Source organism: Lonchura striata, chromosome 13 (genome assembly GCF_046129695.1).
Source record: "Lonchura striata isolate bLonStr1 chromosome 13, bLonStr1.mat, whole genome shotgun sequence".
NCBI classification, from domain to species: Eukaryota; Metazoa; Chordata; class Aves; order Passeriformes; family Estrildidae; genus Lonchura; species Lonchura striata.
In genome coordinates this window covers 16,278,771-16,303,962 of record NC_134615.1, presented here as the reverse complement: position 1 = coordinate 16,303,962, position 25,192 = coordinate 16,278,771, and the positions used below count along the sequence as shown (strand labels likewise).

At 50.1% G+C, this 25,192-nt stretch overlaps 2 protein-coding genes and 1 long non-coding RNA gene across 3 annotated transcripts; 1 reads left to right on the top strand and 2 right to left on the bottom strand.

Moving 5' to 3' along the window:
* The first annotated feature begins 350 nt into the window (after positions 1-350).
* On the top strand, positions 351-1,565 carry LOC116184043 (uncharacterized). Its single transcript, XR_004148767.2, has 2 exons — positions 351-911; positions 1,345-1,565. It is a non-coding gene; the product is annotated as an uncharacterized LOC116184043 (long non-coding RNA).
* Positions 1,441-7,781, bottom strand: CALB2 (calbindin 2). Its single transcript, XM_021541056.3, has 11 exons — positions 7,643-7,781; positions 4,476-4,552; positions 4,194-4,283; positions 4,014-4,094; positions 3,110-3,166; positions 2,928-3,005; positions 2,765-2,820; positions 2,540-2,579; positions 2,366-2,419; positions 2,069-2,140; positions 1,441-1,833 (listed from the first exon to the last, which is right to left on the bottom strand). The coding sequence occupies exons 1-11, from the start codon at positions 7,731-7,733 to the stop codon at positions 1,717-1,719; spliced, it is 813 nt and encodes a 270-aa protein (XP_021396731.1). The 5' UTR covers positions 7,734-7,781; the 3' UTR covers positions 1,441-1,716.
* A 7,161-nt stretch (positions 7,782-14,942) lies between these two features.
* On the bottom strand, positions 14,943-24,501 carry LOC110476217 (purine nucleoside phosphorylase). Its single transcript, XM_077786446.1, has 6 exons — positions 24,479-24,501; positions 21,046-21,215; positions 20,634-20,737; positions 19,212-19,387; positions 16,157-16,347; positions 14,943-15,160 (listed from the first exon to the last, which is right to left on the bottom strand). The coding sequence occupies exons 1-6, from the start codon at positions 24,499-24,501 to the stop codon at positions 14,943-14,945; spliced, it is 882 nt and encodes a 293-aa protein (XP_077642572.1).
* Between the last annotated feature and the right edge of the window lie 691 nt (positions 24,502-25,192).

Sequence of the window (25,192 nt, the reverse complement as noted above, 5' to 3'; positions counted from 1 at the left end):
GTCAGTGCTGGGCAGTGCTGGGATGTGCTGGGCTGTACTGGGCTGTGATGGGCGTTGCTGGGCTGTGATGGGCAGTGCTGGGCAGTGCTGGGCGGTGCTGGGCTGTGCTGGGCAGTGCTGGGCTGTACTGGGCAGTGCTGGGCTGTGCTGGGCGGTGATGGGCAGTGCTGGGCAGTGCTGGGCAGTGCTGGGCTGTGCTGGGCAGTGCTGGGCTTTACTAGGCTGTGCTGGGCTGTGCTGGGCTTTACTGGGCTGTGCTGGGCTGTACTGGGATGTGCTGGGTGGTGCTTGGCTGTACTGGGCTGTGATGGGCGGTGCTGGGCTGTACTGGGCGGTGCTGGGCAGTGCTGGGCTGTGCTGAGCAGTGCTGGGCTTTGCAGGACTCAACTGTGATGTAGTGGGCCATGCTAGGCTGTATTGGCCCATCTTGTACCAGGCCATACTGGCTGCACTAGGCTGTCCTACACTATACTGGGCTGTGGTAGGCTGTACTGGGATAGGGAGGCCTTAACTAGGACATGTGGGCCATACTAGTCTGTGCTGGACCATCTGGTAGCAGGCTCTACTTGGCCATACTGGGACATACAGGATGGTACTGCACCATACTAGGCTGCACAGCGCTGTTCTTGAGCTGTATAGGACTGCACTGCACCATGTGGAGCCATACCAGTCTGCACAGGGCAGTCTTGGGCCATATAGTGAGCTATACAGGATTGTAACACACCATATGGGATTATACAGGGATATACAGGACTGTGCATGTCCATATGGAGCTGTACAGGATGTACTAGGCCAGTGTGGGGCTGTACTTTGTTGCTCTGTGCCATTCTGGAGTGTAGAGGGCCATGTGGAGCTGTAAAGGTCTGTACTAGGCTGTGCTTAGCCACACAGGACTATAGAACACCACACAGGTCTGTATAGTGTGGTTCTGGGCCATGCTGGGCTATGTGGGGCTGTGCTGGGCCATATAGGACTGCACTGTAGCATGCTGGGCTGTACTGAGCCATACTGAGCTGTGTGGGATTTACTGTGGGCTGTCCTGGGCTGTGCATGTCCAGATGGGGCTGCACTGCACCGTACTGGATAGTTCAGGAGTGGGAAAGGTTGCACTGGGACTCTGCCAGCACCGACACCCTGAGACTGGTTTCCAAAACTGGGAGTGGGGGAAACAACCCTTGGGATGTCCCAGAGGCTTTGGCAGGGTGTGGGGGGGTGAATGGGAGGGATAACTGGGAGGTACAGTGTCCCCACTCAACCTGCCTGCACTCTACTCCCCAGGGATTTTCCAGTGACCCTCCTTCCATAGGGGCTTTCCCAAATGCTCTGTCTCTCTTCCCCACCCAGCAGCCACGTCCTCTGTGGGATCAGAGTGTGGGGATATCCCCCTCCTCCCTGTCACCCCGCAGCCCACCATGGGATAGAGAAATAGGGGCTTCACTCTAGCAGTACTTGAATTTATTAGTAAACTGTTCTTTGGTAAATGATAAAAACTCAAGAGACCAAAGGAATGAAAACAACACCCCCGCAAAGAAAAAAAAAATAATGTCATTAAACAAACCAGGCAGATGGAAAAAAAAAAAAAAGTTTCCCCCCCTAAATGGGATTTTAGCAACCTACAGCAAACCCAAGAGATGTTGGGGGAGCTCTGCAGTGATGGGGGCTCCCCTTTGTGCTTGTTTTCGGGGAGGAGGAGCGTGGGCTGTGTGTATGGGAGTCCTACATGGGGGGCTCATTGCAGAGCACCATCTCCAGTTCCTTGCGGTAGAGTTTGCCCCCGTCGGAGAGGTTCATGATGCTCTTCCTGTAGTTGGTGAGCTGCTGGATGTTCATCTCCTGCAAGGCATGAGGGGCAGTGGGGGTGGGCACCCCTTTCTCCCTGGGGAGTACCCCCAGGCTGAGATTACACTCCCCCCATTTCCAGTGCAGCTTCCCATGAGGATGCAGGCTCAGCACTTGGACCAGCATCTCCTTGTCCCCCTGGAGCATGGACATGGAAGGATGCTGCTGGGAGATGGGAGAAGGAACTGGGGGGCCCTCAGGGTGGCACCCAAGCTCTGCTCACACTTACTTTCTTATTCTTCTCATACAGGTCTTTCAAAAGTGCATCCAGCTCATTCTCATCAATGAAGCCATTTCCATCCTGGATATGTGGGAGGGACATCAACAGCAGGAAGGATACAAGCCCTGCAATTCCCCTTTGGACATGGGCATCCCCGGACCCTCACCCAGCACAGCCAGAGGTAATCCCAATTCTCCCACCCTAAACAAGAGCACAGGATTGCCCCAACCAAAATCATATGATTTGGGGTTATTTTTTGCCAGGTTATATTTATTTGGGGTGACTTCCCATGAGCTGTCTCCCTACCTTGTCATAGAAGGCAAAGATGGCATTGAACTCATCTGAGGACAGCTTCATTCCCTGGGAAGTGACAATGGAATGAGAGAGGTACGAGGGTATGAGAGAGGGGTTGGATGTACAAGCAATGGGAATGGGTTGTTTTTGTTGTTATTATTAGCAGTAGGAGTAGTATTGTGTTACCTGAAACTTCAGAAGAAAGTTTTCTTGCACGGGCAAAAGTCTGAAAAAGAAGGGGGACAGGGAAGAGGCATTCTCCTAAATCACAGTGGTGTTTTGCTCAGGAACATGAGTAAATTAAAGGGGAAAACAGTTTTCCCTGGAAGCTGGAGCAGACTCTTCCTCAATATGAGCATTTCAGGTGTCTTTCCCTCCCCAGCTCTTCCTTCTTGCTGCCCGTGACCTTACCGGGACATCTCGGAGAGGCCCAGCTTCCCATCACCGTTCATGTCGAACATCCGCAGCTGTTGGGACACAAACAGTGCCCTGTGACCATCCCCTCCTCCTCTCCTGCATGCCACCCTGGGGTGCTGAGGCCCCTGGTGGGGACGCAGTGCCCCAGGTCACTCACAATGGTCTGTGTGTACTCCTGCAGCTTGGGCTCGTCGTAGGGCCGGTTTGCCTTCTTCAGCAGGTCTGACAAGAAGCCCTGGGAGGAGAGGGTTTTGCTGGCTGTCCCCATCCCCAGGTGTCCCAGCGGGGATGTCCCACTGACAGGGACCCAGCCAAGCCCAACCTCTGCCCACAGCCCACCTTGAGCTCGTTGGCTTCGATGTAGCCGCTGCGATCCGTGTCGTACCTGCGCCAGGCCTGTGGAGGAACTGCCATGAGCCTTTGCAGGGGCTCGTGTCCCCCACTCCCTCCTGACGTGTGTGTGTGCCCCCATAAACTCCCTCTGAGAGTGTCCCCCACTATTGTGAAGGAGATGGGGCCATCTCACACCTCCCACTGGCATCACATATTCTCCCTTGGGGCTAGATGCTTTTGTTCAGCCCCACACCAAGAGTTCAAGCACCTTTATCCTCGTGTCAGTATGCAAGACCAGGCGTTAATATTTAATAATATTTAATTGCATCCCCCAATTAAACAATAGTGTCTGCTTACCACCCCCCCCACCCCCCACCCCACTCCCAATATCATGAGGTGCTCCTCTTTCAGCCTTCCTCTCCACCCAGGAGTTCAGTTTCCATGTACAAGCTCCTTCCTCTCCAGGATGCTGCACATTACCTTCCGTCCCCTTTTATGTTTTATTCCCCATCTGGAATTTCTCTCCCACCTGTGTGGGTTCACTCCATGCAAGGACAGAGTGAGGTTGTGGGATGCCCTGGAACAGTGTTGGTTTCGGCACATCCCTTGGGCACTTAGGAGCAACATGAGGGGAAGTTTACAAAAAGCCCCAAATCCTTGCCTTGAGGCTGGGATGAGGCACCCAACTGCCCTGAGAAGTATCCAAGGGGTGCTGAGAACTGGGAAAACTCACCACATTCCTGCTCTTCCCTAAACCAGCACTGCCTCCCAGTGTTAACTCCCAGAGTTAATGCCAAGAATTTTGGGGAGACCAGGGGAGGTTTGGTCAGTTCAAGGTCCCAGTTGTTTTCCCTTGGTGGAGCTGGATTGAATTCCCTGGGGATCCCCCAGCACAACCTGTCCCACTCACCTCCATGAACTCTGAACTGGAGCCCACATGCTGGCGAAAACACAGCAGAAAGTTCTCCTCCGTGGGCAGGATCTGGGCCAGCTGTGGGAAGCACAGGCATGGTGGGATGGTGGAGGGGAAACATGAGCATGGGGGCGGAACGTGAACAACCTGGGTTTTGTCAGGTCCAGCACTGCTCACCTCTGCCATCTCGATTTTGCCATCCGCATTTTTGTCATATTTGTGCATAAACTCCTTCATCTTGTCACCCAAATTGTCCTTCTTAGAGTCCTGCCAGCAAGGAGAGAGGAAATGGGAACATTTCCCTCATTCCCTATGCTGGTCTTCTCCCACTTTCTTCCCAGAGGAGTCCCAGTCCCACTCATGAGTGCCCAAAGGAGACGGGGCTGACATGAGCACACATGAGTCTTTGGGCACAAGGGAACGAGGGAAGGAGGGAGCAAAACCAGAAGATGCTCTTACCACACCCGCCCCCTTTCTTGCACTTTCCAGCTCCTGGAAGAAATTTTCCAGCTCTTTGCCTTCAATGTAGCCATTTCCTGCAGGAGGAAAAAAGAAATGCAGTAAGACTTTCACAGTGTCAGAGCACAGGAGGAGAGGGACAGATGCTCCCAGGGGACACAGCAATTGTTCCCTCTGCACCAGGACATGGCTCCAAGGCAACTGTGGCAACAAGGAAATGCCAGCCAATGTTGACGCTGAGCGTTGCACATACTGGTGATGCCCAAATTTGCCCAGGTGACACACAGCCCTGGACTTGCCCCTTGCACTCATTTGTGGGGCACAGGGGACTTTGTTCATCTTGGTCTTTGCTGCATTTTTTGTATTTGATGCTTCAATCAGATGCTTTAAATAAAGGCACGCTATCCCGTGCAAGCATTTCCCAATCAGGACTGTCTCAACCCCCTGTGGGGGCCACAAGGGCAAATGGGGAGCAGAGGCAAGGCACCCAGCACAGCATCCCCCCATCCTGGGTGCAGGATCAGCCCCAGGAAGGGGTGACCCCACTGCCAATCTCCAGCACGGCCAGGAGCTCCAAAAGATCCCTGTCCTGTGTACCTCACACCTCTCACTGCCGGTATCTGTGCTGAGATGTGGCTCCTCTGGAGCCCGGGGTATCCATAGCCCTGCCCTGCCTGTGGGATGCTCGATGGCCAGAGGGCTCAGCCAGGGCTCAGCCACACATGGCTCCCACAGTGGTGGCCCTTGGTGGCTTTGGGGGGTGGCTGCTGTGCCTGGAAGCAGCAGCGTCACATCACAGCTGGAGATAGCAGTAAGACGACACTGGCTCCATGGTGCTGTCAGGCAAGATGTCACCTCCCTGCCAGAAATCCTCCCGTCCAAGAACATCTGGACAGCAGAGGGATGTTGCCCTTTCCCCTGAAGTGCCTGGCTGAGGGATAACCAGGGCTCTTCCTTGTGAATACTTCCCCCAGGACCGCTCCACATTTCAGCCTCCAGGGGCTTGGACCACAGCTGACTGCTCTGCGCCACCTTTGGCATTATCACCTGCAGAATCCCCAGCAGCATCTGCTCCCCACTGCTACACAGCAGCTGGGAATAACCCATCCACATCCCAGCTCGAAGCACTGGGGAAATCCCAGGGTGCCTTCCTCTTTGGTGACCACATCCCAATGGATGAGCAGCATCCTTCCCGGGAGGGGATGAGGGGCTTGGGTGATATTGGGGTGCTGGTGTGAGCCACTGAGGTACATTGTCTTCCCACTCCTCTTCCCAGGGGCTTTGTTTTTGTGGGTGCAGGAGAACCCCAAGTGGCTTTGAATTCAGTTGGGGAAAAAAGAAAAATCAACAGGAGTTTTGAGCTGGGAAAAAAGAATAAGGCTGAGAAAAGCTGTGGCCAGTAGCTTGGCTTCCTCCAAGCAGCAGGTCTGATCCATGTCTGCAGAGCAACGGGATGTGGAGTGTTATGGAAAATCCCCTCCAGAGAGCCACAGCCAGTCCATGCAGCTCCACCTCAGAGCCTCGGGGCAGCAGTGGCTGGTAAAGTGAGGACATCAAAGACATCCGAGGGGACATCTGTGGGGCATGACAAGCCATGAGGGGAAGCAGCTCAAGGCATGGAAGCCACATTGAAGGGGTTTAAATGCAGGGATGAGCTTGGGTGAAGTAGTCCCACGCACAGCGGAATGAACCCCAGGTCCCTCCATTGGCACAGGGAAGCAGCCAGGGCTGTTGGAGCTCCTGCCTGGTGCAGCTGAGCATTGTCCTTGTCAAGGCCACCTTCCTTCCCGACGCCCGAGTCCCTCCTCTCCTGCGCACCTGCCGTGCTGCAGCTCGACAGCCTCGCCCTGCCCGGGGGCCGTGGGCCAAGCTGGACCCGTGCCTGCCGCGGTGGTTTGGAGATGACAGAGCACATCCAAGGGCACAGTGGGAAGCGCTGCAGGGAGGCAGCTGGACACCCACATCAGAAGCTGCCCACTCCCACTGGAGTACCACCTTCCAAACCCCTCGGTGGCTGCTCCAGTGCCAGCAGTGACAGGGACCTGTGTCTGTGTCCCCGATGATGTGAGGCTGCGGGGGGGGGGGGGGGGACGGACCCCAAAATGCAGCCAGGAGCAAGCTGAGCTCCAGTTCCAGCAGCACAGCTGGGGAGGCTACATGATGCAGTTCCAAGGAGGTTTTTGGTCCCCAAACCTTCCTGCAGGAACAGGAGACTCAGTGAAGGACGGGTGCTTTCCCCCTAGGCTGCTGTCCCCAGCAGGCTGAGCCTCATGGCACTGCAGCGCTGGAAGAAACTGTTTTCTCACAAAACAATGCTGGTTTGTGCATTTCCCCACCTTTTTGGGGCTGGTAGTGGTAGAAACAGGGGTGTCCTGCCCAGATGTGACTCCGTGGGAAGGTGACATCCCCATAGTGGACACGGTTTTTGCCAGCATCCCCAGGGAGAGATTTTGGGAGGCTGGGGAGCAGGCAGGCAGAGACCAAGCACTCCAGACGTGGAGGGACCATTCTTCAGCCTGCTCCGGGCGTGGGACACCCGCTCTGTCACTCCTGGCAAGGGGGTGGCCCTGGGGCCAGTCTGGTGGCCATGCTGCCCCACTCATTCCAGGTACCAAGTGTGGGGCACTGCCGAGGCAGGGAGATGGAGAGGACCGAGGGTGGACACTGGGCACCCCGGGAAGGGCAAGACGCCCAGAGCAGCACCCAGAGGTGACAACAACCCCGAGTGAATCCCAGCTCTGAAGGCACCCGGGGGACGTGTCAAGGAGACCCAGGATATCCCAAGCTCAGCGTCCCATGGGCTGAGGACTCCCAGTGGGGTCCAGTTCTGGGGCTCTCCGTCCTTTCTCGACGGGGAGGTTCTGGGACCGATTGCTTCCCCGACCCCAGAGCTTCAACGGACGGGGCTGTGCCGCGGAGACTCTCCATCACCCCCGAGACTCTCCATCCTGGAGTCTCTGCATCCCGGGGGCTCTCCATCACCCCGGGGGCTCACCGTCACCCCCGGGCTGCGGCAGTGGAGGCTCTATCCTCTCCTCCTGGATGTCCAGGGACTCTTTACCCCCCCCCCCTCCCCCTTCAGCCCCGCGCCCCTAGGGATGCTCAGCCCGCTGCCCTCCCCGCCGGTTTTTTGAGGAGCGAAGTGTCCCGCGCGCCCCGGGACTGACCGTCCGCGTCGAAGTGCCGCCAGATGTCGAGGAACTGGGAGGCGGTGAGCTCGGCCAGGTGGAGGTGCGGGGCCTGCTGCGGGCCGGCCATCCCGCTCCCGATCCCGCTCCCGATCCCGCCGCTCCCGATCCCGCCGCCGCCCGCAGCCGCCTTTTATACCCGCCGCCGCCGCGCCGCCCGCCGCCGCCAGAGGGCGCCGCCGCTCCGGGACACCGGCCGGGCACGGGGGACAGCGGGAGAGCGGGACAGGGGGACAGCGGGACACACGGACAGCGGGACACACGGACAGCGGGTACCGGGACAGGGGGACAGCGGGACACACGGACAGCGGGTACCGGGACAGCGGGTACCGGGACAGGGGGACAGCGGGACACACGGACAGCGGGTACAGGGACAGGGGGACAGCGGGACACACGGACAGCGGGTACCGGGACAGCGGGTACCGGGACAGCGGGACAGCGGGACACATGGACAGCGGGTACCAGGGACAGGGGGACAGCGGGACACACGGACAGCGGGTACCGGGACAGGGGGACAGCGGGACAGTGGGTACAGGGACAGGGGAACAGCGGGACAGCGGACCACACGGACAGCGGGTACCAAGACAGCAGAACAGGGGGACAGGGGGACAGTGGGACAGTGGGACAGCGGGATAGGGTGTACAGGGACAGGGGGACATGGGGACAGGGGGACAGCGGGTACTGGGACAGGGGGACAGCGGGACAGCGGGACAGGGGACAGCGGGACAGGAGGACACTGGGACACCGGGACAGTGGGACACCCTGACAGCTGGACAGCAGGACACCGGGACAGCAGGACAAGGGGACACCCAGACATCGGGACACTGGGACAGAGGGATATCAAGATATCAGGACACTAGAACATCAGGATACAACATTGGGACACCAGGATACCAAGATGCTGGGACACCTGGACATTCCAGGACCTTAGGACACCGGAATGCCAGGACACTGGGATACTGAGACACCAGGATACTGGGACACTGGGAGCAGCACTGGGCACAGGAGTCAGCAGCCCGTGCCCTGACACTTGTCCTTGCCCTGTCACCTAACCCTACTCTCTCACCTACCACTGTCCCATGACATCTACTCCTGCCCTGTGTCACCTATCCCTATCCCTGTCCCACACCAGCCACACTGCTTAATGCCACCTACCCCTCTCCCTGACACCTCACTGCCCTGTCACTCTGCCCTGCTGCCTCCTCCTGCCTGTCACTCCATTCCTTCCTCAAGTCCCTGCATCCCTTCCTGTGCCACCGAGTCCTACCCCAGTCACCATGTCCGTGCCCTGTGTCACCACATCTGTGTCATTGTCCCCCTGCCTCATGGCAGCTTCATGGCTTCTGAGTTGCTGGTCCTGGCAGGAGGAGCAGGGCAATGGCAGTGCCAATGTCACCACCACCAAGGGACCATGCAATGGCCACAGCAGGGTCACTTGCACCCATGGCTGGAGTGAGGACACAAAACATGGGCCCTGCAGACATCTTTTGGAGGAAAAAACAAGGAATCCTGAGATCAAGGCTCTGCCATCTCTTCTGGAGCAGGGCTCCTTGGGGTAGAAGGGATGCTCAGCCAAAAACACATTTCTCACCCTGGCTCCCCTTGCCCATCACCAGCTGGTTGTGGGATTTTCTTTTCCCAAGTTTTCCCAAACGGCAGGGAAGTTTCTAGGCCCAAACAAAACAGCCACACATGGGGTTTGTCACTGGCTCCAGCGCAGCCTGCCCAGGGGAAGCGTTGCCATGGCTACAGGGAAAAAAAAAAAAAATCAGATCCAGCAAGAAGGCTGAGCTGATGGAAGTGCTTAATTAAAGATGAGAAGGCATCAGGGAAGTTCAGATGTGCGCAGAGCAGGGACGCAGGCAGCAGCAGGCAGCTGCTGGGAGTTATTTGGGGCACTGCCCATCCTGCCGGGTGCTGGTGACTCTTATTTTTGGCTTTTGGCTGGAAGAACACAGGGGGTGAGGTGCTCCCTCTGAATGGCAGGGGCCGGGAGGGGCTCAGTGTAGTGGGGATGGAGCCACACCTGGGCTCTGACGCTGTGGGAAGCTGAGGCAGGGCAGGACACGACCTCAGGCAGGGGAAGAGATGCTGTGCCAGCATCCCATGAGGAAAGGCACACTGGGACACCAAGCAGTGCGATGGCCTTCTCTTCTTCCCTGCTGCACAATGCAACCTTCAGGCACACAAGGGACACTGAAGGGTGTCCTGTGTATTCCATTCACATTTCCTGTGGTTTGGCACAGAAATTAGTCAAAAAAGCCTCTTTTTCCCATTATTGCAGCACAATTTTCCCCAGCAGAGCCCATTGCTTTATTCTCCCACACCCTCAGAGCTGATTTCTCCTGAGGGCTGAGAGGGGACATTCACTGCTTCTGCAGGGCTGGGTTTAGGAATGTGTCCCCAGTTGTGCCCGGGCAGGGGAGAGAATGGGCACAGGGACCAACACTGGTTCATCATCTGCTCCATAGGGAGCAGAGCTCCAGCCCAGCACAGAGATGGCTCTGGGTCACCAGCCATTCTTGTTGCTCCATGACTCCCCCCTCTCTGCTAACAAAGAGCTGAGGTCGCTCCAAGCTGGGGCCTGGGAGCAATATTTGGGCTCCAGGTGTACTCTCCCCCTTCTCTGGGGAAATGCTTTCCCAAGCTGCCTCTCTGAAGCAGCTGGCAGAGCAAGAGAGGCTCATTGCTGTAGGAAGGGATTTGCTGAGGCTGAGAAAGACTTTTAGAGAGGGCTGTGAAGCTTCAGGAAAGGAAAGCAAGGGGTTGTTGTGCTGCTCTTTGAAGCCATCTCCCCCATGGGTGTCCAGGCACTGGGATGTCCCTTCTGCAGGAGAAAAGGCTGGATGGTTTCCTCCAGCCTTCACCCCTGTCCCACCACCTAGGAAAAGGTTCTTCACCCAGAGAGAGGGTCACAGTAGCCACATCACCAACCCTGACAGAGTTTAGGAAGCATTTGGGCAACACTCTCAGGGGTGATGGGATCCATCACATCAACACACGACGGGATTCTTGGGATGTCCTGTGCAGAGCCAGGATTTGGACTTGATGTTCCTTGTGGGTCCAACTCAGGACAGCCTATGATTCAATCTGAACATGCCATCAGATTGTGGAAAGAACAGACCATCATGCTGCTTACAGAGCCAGGACTTAATTCAGCAGCACTCTGAGATCAACCCACAGCCATGACCCACATCATTCCCCCCTGCTGCACATTCATCACAGCAGGGGAGAGTTTAGCTCTTTCCTGCAAATGAAATCCTTGCAGTGAAGACCTAAAGCTTCTGGAAAAAACCCCAAACAACACACCACTACAGCAGATTCTCCTTAATTCAACTGCAGGTTTTCAATAAAGACAAACATCTAAGGGAAATTTGATAACTTGAAGGCAAGGCACACGCTCGCTTCTGAGCTGAGACAGCACAGGTTTTTAAAAGCTTTCTGATTTACTTTTAAATAGGAAAGAATGCAAAAAGCAAACCTCATGTGAAAAACAAAAAGTGGGAAACCGAGGCTTGCAAAGGAAACAGGATGAATCACACCATCAGATTTTTTGGGCTACAGGGTTGTTTCTCTGATAACAGCAGAGATCTCTGCTTAAACACTCATGATATGGTCCAGCCAAGGGCTGTGGCAGAGGTTTCTCCTCTTGGCCTCACACTTTTATGTGCATCTCACATGAAGGCATCAATATAACACCTCTGTCTTCTCCGGGGGCTGGAAACAGCAGGACCCTGTGATCTGGAAAGTTTTCTCTGGACTGATGAGCAAAAAAAAAAAAAAAAAAAAAGGCTGGCACAGAGGGTGAGGCAGACTGGCTCATGAGTCCATGGCTGTGAGTGAGTAAAGGAGGAGCTGTGCCAGCTCTGCCCTGCACTGGCACAGGTGTTCCATATGTCCCTTTGCCACGGGCACAGCCACATGTGACAGCCCGTGCTGGTGGCATTCCCTAATCAGGCAGCACTTGGGCTCACTGCCAGCCACAGCACTGAGACAGCAAGGACCATCATGTCATTTGGGGCTCTTTTACCACTTGCCAGGTGCCTCACCTTTTCATGCTTCTTTCAGCTTATCTCTATGACCACAATGCCCTGGACTTCAGAAGCAGGTAAGTGGCACAGAGTGACAGAGTGGAGAAAGCTGAGGTTGTCATTTCAGCCATGGATGTTGCCAGAAACCACCAAATGCACTACACAAAAGGCAGAGCATGAAGGGAACAGTGTCCTGCCTCCAGCATAGATGACTTGTTGCTCTGGCATTACCACAGCCCACTGATTTTCCAGCTGCTCAGAAGTTGTGGTACTTTGGTTCTTAGTATTTTTTCCATAAGTTTGTCAGCCTAGTGGGATCAGTAAGAAATAGCTGTGCCAAGTGCTGGTCAAATGTTGGTCCTGCTTATCCCGAGCTTTGTGTTCTGGTCCCCCAGGGATGTGGTTCTGTGGGATTTCCCTGGGTTATCCTCCAGCCTGGATGTAGGGGGAGGAGTTAAGCACCTACTTTCTTTCTAACCAGTGGCATTGGCACAGCAAACAGAAACAGAGTTTTCAGAATCACAGCAGGTTTAATTTCCTCACAATTCCTTCCCCACAGGTCTTGCCCATCTTGCATCACCATACTTCAGACTTTTGAAATTCATCAGCATCAAAAGAACCCAAAATTGTATTAAAAGTATCTCCAAAGCCAGATGAGCTCACTGTGTTTTGTATTTCCCCTCATACCTGCAAATGAATGAGTACAAAAATAAGGATGTTTATGCAAAGTTTGGGCTATCCAAGCCAATTCTGGCCAGCTGAAAGAAGAGCCTCAAACTATTTAAAGGCTCAGATGAAATTTAGATTTTTTTTTCTTAAACAGACAAAATTTGCTGAAGATTTAGCTGTATGGTGATTTTCAGGTTCAATTTTAAGTTGCATTTCAGCTGTATTCAGACACAAGAGCATGGTATCTGCCTCTGGTGCAGCTGAAGAGAGGAGCAGGCTGGCCTGCTGAAAGCAGGTGCTGCTGCCAAGCTCCTCATCATCATCTCAAACCCTGCCTGAGAAGTACCAGCACAACAGCAGGTTTTTTTGGATGCTTCCCTTCACATCCCAGACCAGCCTGACTCTGATTAATTAATGGAGTTTGCTGAAATCCCAGCCTTAGCTACTCTGGCTGCTGCTAGCTACAGCGAACTGCACAGCTGCCTTCCACTCCCACTTGAGAGACTCTGTATTTACCAAGTATTAATTAGATGAATGTGAAGCACCATTTTCTAGGCAGGGAAAATTATCTGCTCTCTCCCTGCCCTGTAACAAGCTCATACTGGGACAAGTCTGAAAAGGGAGCAGGTAGAAGTGGCTCCTTCTTGCTCTGCACATCTGCCACTTTTCATATTTCCCTGCTCGTAGTGCTCCCCTTGACAAGCACTTCACTCCTCTTGATCTGGAAAGGGAACAGCATTGTGAAAGATGGAGCTGGAGCCTCTCTCCCTTTGCAGACCACCACCAGAACTGGTCCCAGAGACTGTCCTGACAGTCAGACCCACAAAATGGGAAGAGCTGCCGTCTCTGAGGGCTCCTCCAAGTGCCAGGAGCTGCTGAACAAGTGAGTCTGCCAGGAAAGCACAAGCAATGAATCCCTCCCTTCCACAAGTCCTCCAAACCAGGCTGGGCAGATATTTCTCAGGGCTGACCACAGGTAACATTGCCCAGGAGGAGACAAGGGGGCCACCCCAAGATCTCCCCTACACCTGAAGTGCTACCATAGAATGGAAAACATTCACAGCAAAACTGTTCCTCCTGGTGGCAACATCTGCACCATGGATACTGCAGCTGACACCAGTAATTGCAGCATGAAAGGCTTCAAGCAAATACCCATCTGGAAAAAAATGGAAGAAATGTCATGGAAGGCTGAAGGCTGTGACGGAGGGCAAGTGTCAACTGGTCAGCTAAATTTAGGAAGGCAGGTTGGGAGCTCTCCATGACTGGTTGGGTGTCTTCAGTTCAGACCACTGAGTCAACTAAAAACATTAAGCTATGACAGTGATGGGCTTTATAGAGAACTACAAGATAAATGAAGGGAAAAAGGTTATCTAATAATTACTGTCACTGTTTCACATGCAGCTGCATCCCCAGCTCAGCTTGACCTTTGAGGAACAATGAATAATGCACCATTCTGGTGAATGTTCCCCCTTTCTTGACAGACCATCAACACACTGGTAAGGGACAACCTCTCCTGTTTGTCCTTTAATCATTTGGTTTGGTTCATTTGCTTTATGTAAGAGGACCAAGAAAGTCTCAGAAAAATATCATACCTGTTTCAAAATATTTCCCCTGTAATTTCACATTGCTAAAATCCACAAACCATTGGCGCTCCAAAATCTGCTGCAGGGACAGCAGTAAAGCTCATGTGAAACATGGGATCAAACAGATCTCTCTGTCTTTGGGCACCGACAGGAAACCAGTCTGCAGTGCTGAAGCCACTGATCTCCAAGACATCCAGAAACTGATCAAAACTAGGAAGAGATGGACCTGGATTCTGCTTCCAGCTTGGCAATGTTTACATGGTGCACAGGTAAGCCATGCCTTGTACTGAGCTGAATTTTCATGTCCTGCAAAATTGGGCAATAAAACAAAATAGAGAGGTGTGAGGAGTGCTGGGGATGTGCTGCATTGTAGCAAACAGCTACTAAGCTCTGCAGCTGGTGATGAGGTGCCAAGGATGAGGAAAGAGTGGCTCTTCTGGGAGACCTTCTGGGAGGGGAAGTCACACAATGACTTCCCTTGGCAAAGCTGTAAAATCAATGGCGATTCACCTGCTCTGCACCATTGCTTGTTCCAGGCAGATCTCATCTTTATCCTGGCCCATTTCATGTATCCAAAACTCATTTTTTTCCTGGGCTTCCACTGGTTTCAGACAGTGAAAAGCAGGCCCAGCAGGCACCAAGCCCCATGACCAGCTCTTGACCTGGCTCATGTGCAGTGGGGAGCAGAGACTTGGGGCAGGGGGGTGTCCCAAGAGAGACAGCTGGAGGTCACAGTCTCTGGGGCTCTGCTGACACTGGGGTTTGGGAATGTGCCAGAATGTTGAAGTGCCAGTAAGCTGTTTTGGTCACCAGCTATTAATGAGGGGATCATCCTGGCAAAATTCAAACTGAACCTCTGCACCTAATCAGATAAAGCACAAAGATCAAAAGGTCTATTTAAAATTGGGAGAGAAGGGGACAGTCCCACCAACAGCTCTCCCCCAGCGCTTGGTAGTGTTCACACACGTTATGATATGCAGGATTAATGGCTGGAGGTCATAGAGAGTTTGTGCTTTCCCCCAGTTTCCCAAGGAGGTGGGTGACCAGTTTCTGCAGGGCTTCAGCCCGGACCACCGAGATGCGCAGCACTTCCTCGTGGTTGGCTTTCTCCTGGCTGCTGTAGCTCATCACCGCTTTGTTGGTGATGAGGGAGATCCCAAGGACTCGGAGGCCACAATGCCTGGCCACAATTACCTCTGGGACAGTGCTCATGCCTACAGGAGGAGAGGAAAGGACCAGAATAAGTCAGGATTTACACCAAAACAAAATCTCTCCAAGGCTGCAAACCACAATCCTACCTCCAAGCACACGCCCTTGTCTCATTCCCCACAGCTCTGTGTCTGAACTCTGTAATAGTTAAAGGCTGTGATATGTACAAGGCTCAAATTGCTGCAGACTACAGTTATAACTCTGTTCAGCACAATAAACCTCCTGCATTTGATCCTCGTGCCACAACTCCCTCCTCAAGATGTGTCAGACTGCTTGCAGACTTGCTAAGGAAGTACTGATGTGCTGTGTCATTTGGCTCTTCCTTGGCTAAAAAAGCAATTGCTTTTTATATAAAATATAAAGCTATTGCTTTTTATATAAAATTTATATATTGATTTTTATATTTTTAGAAATAAAAATGTTTTTGAGGGGAGCTGAACTCCTTTCCGCACATGCAACAAATCTGCAGGTATTAATATACAAACTTCCATGGGCCAGGGGTCATAGAAGGAATCATAGATGGAGGAATCATATGGATCATGGCACTTAGTTTTCTTTTACACAGTTGGGAAGGTATCCACGATTACCATCCCTAAACAAGACTCATAAGAAAGGCTGGTTTGTAGAGAAAAAGTACAGTGAAAATCTTTACAATGTCAGAATTAGAAGAAAAATACTAGGAAAAGACTTCATTTTTATTGAGCCCCACTCAGTCCACCTGAAGTGGAGCCATCTGAGCATGAGAGACTTTGTGTTTGGGAAATAAACACAAAGTTGTGCTGGGATCCCTACCCTGCACAGCTGTAAGCACAGGGACTTTGTGCAGATCCTCCCAGGAGCTGCACTAAGCCACTGCAGAATGAAGCAGAAATACACAGAGCTCATTTCTCTAGCCCCAGGAGACTTAGAGAGTCAAAGACTGAAGCAAGTCAGCCTTGAGCAGAATTAACTGTTCAATCCATGTGCCCAAAGAACCCTGGCAGCCCAGGCTGGCAGCTCACCCACAGCATCAGCTCCCAGCGCCTGCAGCAGGCGGCACTCGGCGATGGTCTCGTAGCAGGGCCCAGCCTGCATGCAGTACACTCCTTCCCTGGTGAAGCTCAGGAACCCCAGCTCCTGGGCACTCTCCATCGCCAGCCCAAGCAGATCTTGTTCATAAGCATCTGACATGCAGGGAAACCTCACTCCAAACCTGAAAGGCAGTAAAGGACACAGATGTGTGATAGTGCTACTGCAGAAGTGTTAAGCGCAGACCTGCCATGGACGCAACCTCTCTCATTCTGCTTTTATCATCAGGTAATTCTGCCATCAATCATGGAATAGTTTAGGTTGGAAAAGACCTTCAAAGGCCATCTCATCAAAATCCATGCAGTGAGCAGGGACATCTGTGGGTCTCAGATTCAGTCAAAGAGAGAAACGGAGAGTTTCTAGCCAGGCAGAAGCCTGGGAAAGAGTTGGAAAATAATGTAAATAATTCTTTATCTCTCTTGTTATTCACATTGTTTATAGTTAAGTTCTATCACTGTGTGTCAAGCACCAATGGAGTTGAGTTGTTTTCACTTCAGGACCAATGGAGTTGGTCCTCACAAAGCTCTGTATAAAAGAGCAGTGTATTTTGAATAAACCGGAGTTTTACTCTCAGCAGCTTCTGAGTCCGAGTCTTTTTATTTCCTGTCCTGCCTTGACAGCAACAGACATTTTCAGCTAGATCAGGTTGCTCAGAGTCCTGTCCCACCTGACCTTAAATGTTTCCAGGAATGGGGCACCTACCTGGGCATGACATTCCTGCTAGATCTAGTAATCCAAGACTGTCAGCACACAGAGCTTATGGCTGTTGGAAGGTCTGGCACTACTTCCCTTCTGCAGGAACCCTTCTGGAATAGTTTTTCAAGGGCTCCTGTCTCTAGGGAGCACTGATGGCCAGTCCTCTCTCTCCTCAGTAACTGCTCATGATGTCTGGTAAACATTTCCCACCAGACAGTTGCTGCTCTGAGGCACAGAGTCCCTCAGGCTGTCCCTGGGTGGGAGTTTGAGCCTGGCCTGAAGGAGCATCAGTCCCTGCATTTAAGGCCCATCAAAGCAGGCAGCTACTTTACATCTTGGAGCTCCAGGGCCATATTTTAGGTAGCTTTCATCTTCTGCTTCAAGACTGGATCTCTTGCTTTAGGTCTTAAAATAGGTGAGTCCCACTCCTGATGGGGTGAAATCTGCTCTTGACCCAAGGAGAGCAGAAGAAGATGGCAAAGATTGTTATGCTGCCACTGAAGAAACCTGGAAAATAAACTCCCAGCCATGTTCACCAACGCAGTTCAGTACGAGTGGAGCAGGTCCCTCATTTATGTTATTAAAGCTTCTGCTTGTTTACATGTTCTTCCAGCCGAATGCTTAGGGCAGTAGGTGGCTTATTTTGTTTTTATAAACATTAAATATTATATAAATAAAAACAAACTTCCCCTTCTGGTCTAAGGTAATAAGTATTCATCACCATAAAAATTGCTTCCCCTCTCTGAAGGATGGCCAGCAATGCAGAAGCCCAATCTCTAATTTATTAAAAAATATTATTTCCACATCACTTCATTGCCTCTAGTTTTGCTCTGTTGTGCTTAGATAAATCCTTCCCGGTAGCTCAGCTGGACAGGATTTTCAGAGTTTGCTCAGCTAAATCTCTGCAATACTTTGAAACCTGATTCATAAAGACCTTTTGCCCATTTTGTTGCCTTGGTCAGCAGTACAGAAGTCACCTCCCAGAGCACTGCAGACTTCACCAAGAAGCTGCTTTTGGGAGGCAATGAGGCAGCTATGCTGCCTTTGAACGCTGTCCAGATGCAGTTGTTTGATTGGAGTTTCTCCTCCTGCTCCAGAGCAATTATGCAAGTCCAGAGAGCTTTAAACACACCATGTAGCTTCTCTGCTTTTGATCACTTTCCTCCAACCCACGGCAATACCTACAAAAATGTAAAGATGTTCCACTTCAGATGGGTACTGTCCTCTTGCCATGGAATCGCGGCACAGTGATTATTGCTCCTGAGGCAGCTGCCAGCACCTTTCAGATTCTTTCAGAAGCAAGAGCCAGGTCTGCTGTTACATCAGGAAGGAACTAATTGAAAGCCAGGCAGGCCACCTTACTCTCAGCAGAACTTTCTCTCTGGAAAGATCTGAGGACAATCCAGATGCTTGCCCTGCAAACACGTCCATTTTTTCATGATGGGCCTTCCACCTTACCAGTCTGATAGTATCTTGGAAGGATTTTGGGATCATAAATTCATTTTTTGAAGGGATCTTGAGGTCATCTAGTCCAGTATCTTACTCAAAGCAAATCCAAATCTGTTGGCAACTGCAGTTCAGGGGTGAGGATATGTTAGAAGCTCCTCTCTGCACTCTCAGTAAGGTAAAGATTCTGCTACACAGCCAGTACAGGAAACCTGACTTCCCAGTTCAGCCAGCAGCAGGTGGCTTTTGTAGATCTCAAGGTCTCTGAAAAAGCTGCCAAGACAACCACCCCTCATCAGAGCAATGCCTTCAGTGAATACAAAGGCACTCCAGTTTAAAGACCTAGATACAGCTGTGGTGATAAGGAATTTTAAAGGTTTCACCTTTGCTCTGCCCTCCACTTACTGCCTGGCCTCTGCTGTACCCATTCCATCACACCAGAAAATGCTGTTGATAAACCCAGGCTGGAGACAGCACAGTTCACTGATTGCTCAGTTAAGAGGAACCAACAGAGAGAAGGGCTGATAAGAAGAGGAGCAGTGGGTGTCTTTAGCAGATGGTACAGCTGGTCATGTCAGGAGAAGGATCAGAAGCCTAGTTGTACAAAACAAAACCTTCTGGGGGTTTGTGTGTCCTTGTAGGCTTGTAAAAGTAAGCAACAGCCAAGGGAAGGCAGGGCAGGCAGCACAGCACATACAGCTATTGCTGTAACTCTTCCCTTGTGGTTACCTGGAGCCAAACTCTGCCTCTCAGTAAATATTTGTCAGCAGGCACAACTGGCAGTGCCAGCCCATGGCTGAAGGAAGAAAAGATTCATTGGTAACAGTGGAGCCGACGCCTTCTTACCGCTCATCATTCGGTCCACGCAGGGGATTCTGCCCTCCCAAGCCAAACAAGCTGATGTGATCCCTTATGAACATGATGTCCCCCACTTGGAAGTGGGGATTCAGTCCTCCAGCAGTATTTGTGACAATCAAGATCTCCACCCCCAGGAGAAAGAACACCCTGATGGGAAAGGTGATCTGCAAGAACCAAAAGCATATGTGCAATGAGTATCACAGTCAGCAGACAGCTACTGCTGCTGCATTTGTAATGCCACAATTTGTGCATGCAAAGAGTCTACATAGGGAGACAAAACAAGCAATTTTAAACATTCCTCTAATTTAAATAGAATGTTAATGCTTTTTAAACAAATTAAACATAATCTTGCAATGAAACAAAGTCTTGCATTAAAATCCAAGACCACAGTTGCACTAAGGTCAAATAAAGGTGGTATGGAAAGAACATGCAGATAGTTTTTGCTCACTGCCAAGGTCTTGCAGAGATCAAACCACTGTGCTGATTGAAGTAACTATTTATGCACATGGACTTGGAGAGTAATCCAAAGCTAAGGATCAGTTGGGAGCTGGAAAGAAAAAAAATTAAAAAGTTTGATTTTGAGGAGTCACAAAGGAATTTGGATGATGCATGCTATCAATCAAATGCTACTGTGAGCAAAACATTTCCTAGTAATGGACACCACCTCTTCAAGAAGTAAGTTAATTTTAATAGACTAACATGTCTTGATAAAGCTAACTTTGTATTGAGTGATTTTAAAATAGCTGTTTTTCTATAAGAAGTTGGGTGGTACCAAAAATTACAGTTTATATCCAAATACAAACAACCTCAATGCAAAAAAGGAAAATCACAGAGCTATCCAAATAAAAAAAGAGCCAATAAATAAATATTATTGTTGTTTTCTAGCAGGAAAGTACATATATGGTAGGTAACATAAATCTCCACACATTCCAGTATGTTAGCTGGGAGGTTATAGTAGCTTGCAGTATCCTGGGAACTTTTTCTAGGGAAAAAAAAAAAAAAAAAAGCTGTAAACTATATAAATGCAATAGAAGATTAAAATAGATTATTCTTATTGAAGTTTTCTCATTGCTGATTTAAATCATGATTAAACTGACTAAGTTAAAGCATGTAAATTCATCTGCCTTATATGATTAATTATTTCTCCCTGTGAGAGTAGCAGGGTCAGCCAATTTGTATGGCTGTGCGGCATCTTCTTCACTCAGCAGAAGCCAACTACCTCCTGGTTTGAACTCCCAATTCAATTTTTTTGGGGGCAGATCTGAAATCCAAGAAAGACTCATTTCAAGAGCAATGTAAGTTCATTGCAAGACCTAGCATCCTGCAGCTAGATAGCAAGGCAAGCAGTCACTTCTGCAGCTTTTACAATGCATCTCCCCAACGTGAATATTTTCCTTAAGGAGAACTCACCATGCTGAGAGAGTAGCCTTCGTAGGAGTGGAAACGTCCCTGCATGCACACGCAGGGCTGTCCATTCAGCTCCCCAAACACCAATCTGCCAACATGCCCTGACACTGGAAATTAACAGTCTCATTTTAGTCACAGGTCTCAAGGAATTTGACTTTAGAGGGATCTGTTAGTTGATGTTTTTCCTTTGCTGCAGGGCCAAGCACTGCAAAAGCAGGAGCTGGAAATCAAATAAATATATAAACCTATAGATACACCTAAATAAATAGCACCTATGTCTGTGCTATATTTATGGTTTTTTACTACAGACACACATTTGGCCGGTGCGGGAGGTTTGCAGACCTGAGTGATCCCTGTGTGGGGCTCTGCTGCAGGCTGCTGGTGGGTGGGTGCTGATGCCCTGGGCTGTGCTCACCTGAGCTCCGTGGGAAGTGAGGGATGTCCTCATACAGGAAGACTGTCCTGTTCTCCAACACATCAGCCAGACCTCCCAGCCCAGAGCCGCAGACGAGGGCGATCCTGGGCTGCTGGGCAGCACGGGCACGCAGCCAGTCTGCTGCCTCCTTATACACCTCGTAGCTATTTCTGCAGGAGGAGAACAGGTCAGTGAGACTGCTAGCCCATTCCAAGAACAAGCTTCAAAGGATAAAACTCCTGAAAAGGTGCAGAGAAAAAGAAATTTCATTAAGACTATAATAATAAAAGCTTCACTGCTATTATTGAAGATGCATCACTTTTAATCTCATATATTTTACCCCTGACTACGGGGAAATAATTTGAATCCCCTTGGCTGGTTTCATTCTGTAGATGAAGAATGGCTAATGATACCTAGATCACAGAAATGTCACAAGGTATAACCACTCCTGCTTCTGATGGGCTCTGTTCTCTCCCGAGTAACTGAAGAAAGGGAAAAGCACAATTAGACAGAGAAATTCCAATCTGTATGAGTGTGCATGGGGATGTCCAGCCTGTGATGGGGAAATACAAGTGTGTGGAGCTCTGAAGACACCTGAACAACACAGCTGGAATGCTGTGCTGATTAAGGACTAGACACTGTCATCTGCAGAAGGTAAAGATTCAGGTAAACTTCTGAGACATGGGTGAAGCATCATCTACAGAGATGGAGAAGCCAATCTCTGTAAGTGCTGAGCGCCATCAGCTCCCACTACTTCCATCTAGGCTGGTGCCACATGTCAGACACCCACCTCCTCAATACCTCATGCCTTCAGTACAGAAGGATAAACAGGGAGATTTTACTCAGCTTCTTCTCTCCCACAGAGTGGGCATGGGATCACACCTGCAGTCCAGACATAGCCGGAGGCCCAATGACATCAGTCTCCATCAAAACAAGTGAAAACCAGGAACCTGGGCTCAAGAGTTTAAAGTGATTCAAGAGGGGGACTCAGCAAATACCTTGGTTAAAAAAAGTCTAATGCAGCAGGGAGCCCCATTGCCTGAAGGTGGGATAGAAATTGGCATTACAGTGCCTGTTGTACATCTGTCTCATGGGAAAGGAGAAGGGTTCAACTTTTAACCTCTTAGCCCAGTATTCAGATGCCTTAATCACAGTTTTGAAACACAATCAATAGCAAAATAATCCTATAATCCTGTTTCCAATAGGACAATGCAGACACGTTCTGAAAGTCAATATCAAGGTTGATTGGAAACTATCCTCAAAAGCAGGAGTACTTGTAGCAGTTCTTGGAAGCAACTCAATCATTACCATCAATGAGTAGAATTAATGATTGTACATGGTAGAGAAGTGGGTCCTGGAGTGAAACCACAGGCAGGGGCAGCTGTTCTCTGTATGAATAGTCAATCTGATTATTGAAAGGTGAGAAAATCAGATACTGTGAGGCTGCAGGTGATGTAAAATTGACTGGAGGTGCTGATAAGCACTCACTATCTATCCAGGAATGTTTCTTTTGGTTCTTTATTATCAAGTCTCTTTTTTCAAGAGTTGTAAACCCCAGTAATGCTGTAATGCTGCTCTCAGCAGTCTTAGAGGACAGGCAGAAAAGCTTAGGCAGTGGTGCTCCTCACTCCAGGAAGTCTCAGGCCACTAAGAGGATTGGTTCTTCCAACTAAAGTACCAGATATGCTTGTTCTTTCTTTATACTGACAGGGTCAGTAGTTATTGCACAGGTGTTTTCTGTGAGCATTTAGCCTCTTAACTGTCTAGTTACTACTGTAAGTACCTTCCAACATAAGATACATTGAACTTATGGTCCTAGTTATAAACTGTAATGTCAAAAATACACAAAAATGTCATAAACCTACAATCCAATGGGAAGAAATAACTTCCATACACATAGATTAAAATGAAGAGTCATACTTAGCTGAAGTACTTTCCAAAGGGAAAGTTTGGAAAGGAGAGAGTTTATTTACCATCACATACTGAATTTTTCTAAGTGCATCATGAGCTCCTGAAATAAGCAGGAGCTGTGAAAATGACATTAATAAAGACTACACTTGACTACGTTATCACTTGCTTCCAGACAAAAGCTTTAAAAGTGTTTTACATATATTAATGAACAATTCCCCCCAGTTTCTCTGTTGAATAACTGTAATCCTTGTTTAGAAATTCAAGGGAGCCAAGAGAATTTATATGTAATGCCCAAGGTTTTGACATACCTGTGGCAGGCATGAGAAAAGAAGCAGGTCACCAGAATCTGCTCTTCCTCATGACCATAATACTGCTTGTTTCGGTATTTTTTGAAGTGCATAAACCATTGCAAAATGACATTAAAGAATGGATATTATTCCTATATCCTCAGAAATTTTAGGAATGTGGGATGGAACCCATTCAATGTCTGCTGAAGACATCAGGACTGACAAAGCTATGACAAGATACAGTGAAATGTTTTCCTTTTAAACAGAAAATATTAAAATGCTTCTTAACCAAAGAAGTAAATCTCCAGTGCTGCATATGTTTCCTTGCCTGAAAGGAGCTCCAGCAAGAGCACAGGGGCCTGGCAGAGCCCTGTCCATCCCAAAAGCTTTGGGCACATCAGAGCTGTCCCCAGTGCTGAGAGCACAGCGATGCCAAAATTAATCTGCTTGCAGTATTTAGCTTTCAGAAACCTTCCGGATGACATCAAAAGGACTGGCAAGCACTGATAATTTCTGAATGCAAGGGAGATACCTGCTCAGCAGGAGCAAAGGGGGAGCGTGACCCGTGGGTCACCAAGCAGAGTGTTTGGCCTGGAACTGCAAGAGCACAAGGCCTGTGCAAGCTTTTTGACAGCTTGAATTAATACATGTAGCACAAAGGCCCCTCTAGCTGCTCTAACAATGCACACCTAATAATAGTGCTTGGTAGCATTGCTTTGGATTAAATCACAGGATCAGCTGAAAACACAATCCCCTTTATTGTGATTGCTGTCATCCACTGGAGAAACACATCTGTTGCAAAGCACAGGACTGTCACCGGTGACAGATCTTTTATGGCATGAAAAAAACCCCACTCTTATTTGCTTCTAAGTTGGCCGAAAGCAAATCTATGTAAAAAAGCAGACATATCCCAATATACAGCTAAAGCATTACGTTTGGGGGCACATGGCCATATGTATTCACAGTCTGTGCCTCTCCACAGGAGATATTTGCCTCTTCTGGCCCGTAACCTCTCCCAAGGTCACCTACTCACTGCCATATTTCATAATACCAGCACCTGCACAGGCAGATGGCCAGATTCCTCTCCAATAATAAGATGTTTACTTCTGAGCAGCCTTTGTCTGACATTTATTGAGTGCCCAGTAGAAAGGAAACAAGGTGAGGAAAAGCAATGTAATTTTGTTAGCCCCATCCAGCTTGGACATCTGTGCATCCCCTATTTCACAGCACCTTACCTGTCTTCCTCAGCATAGGCCATCCTCCTCCTCTCTGGTTAACCAAAAGAAGGGGATGGTTGCTGGAAATGGAGCTGCAGGGTTGTATTTGACCAAAGAGCAGAGGCCTATTGAACCTGCAGAAGCTGCTGCTGTCTCTGGCAGTGAGTCAGGGAAGTGTGTCCCAGCTTCTCTCTGCTGTCCCCTGAGCATCTCTAATCCCTGAGTAGGAGGGGCATGGTCAGGACATCTGCTTTTCTGGCCTCACCCCACATGACACACATGCTCTAGAGCTCTGCAGAAAGCTTACATGCATGCACACACACACTGTAATGCAGATTAAGCCTAGAAATTTCACACGCACACACACAACTTTTCAGCGGCTGACAAGGGATCTGCCTGGATCTGCAGCTCTTGCATCACCTGGGAACCAGCTGGAGTCACCTGCTCCCGTGCAATTCAAACCCCTGGGAGTGTGCAGACTCTCTGAGATGACCTGTACCACCTACCACTGACACCAGACCTTTCCACATCTCGCATCATTACCTTCCCATTCTTTCATGGCAACCAGGGGTGATGACCCATTAGCTCCCCTCAGGGCTTTTGGTTCATATCTAATTGCCTCACCCTTCCCAAAGGGAAGTACTTCTTTGAGATATGCTAAACCTCCGTTCAACAGAATATGGGGAGACACAGGAAAGAAGACAGACACCCCATCTGTCCCTTTAATTTTAG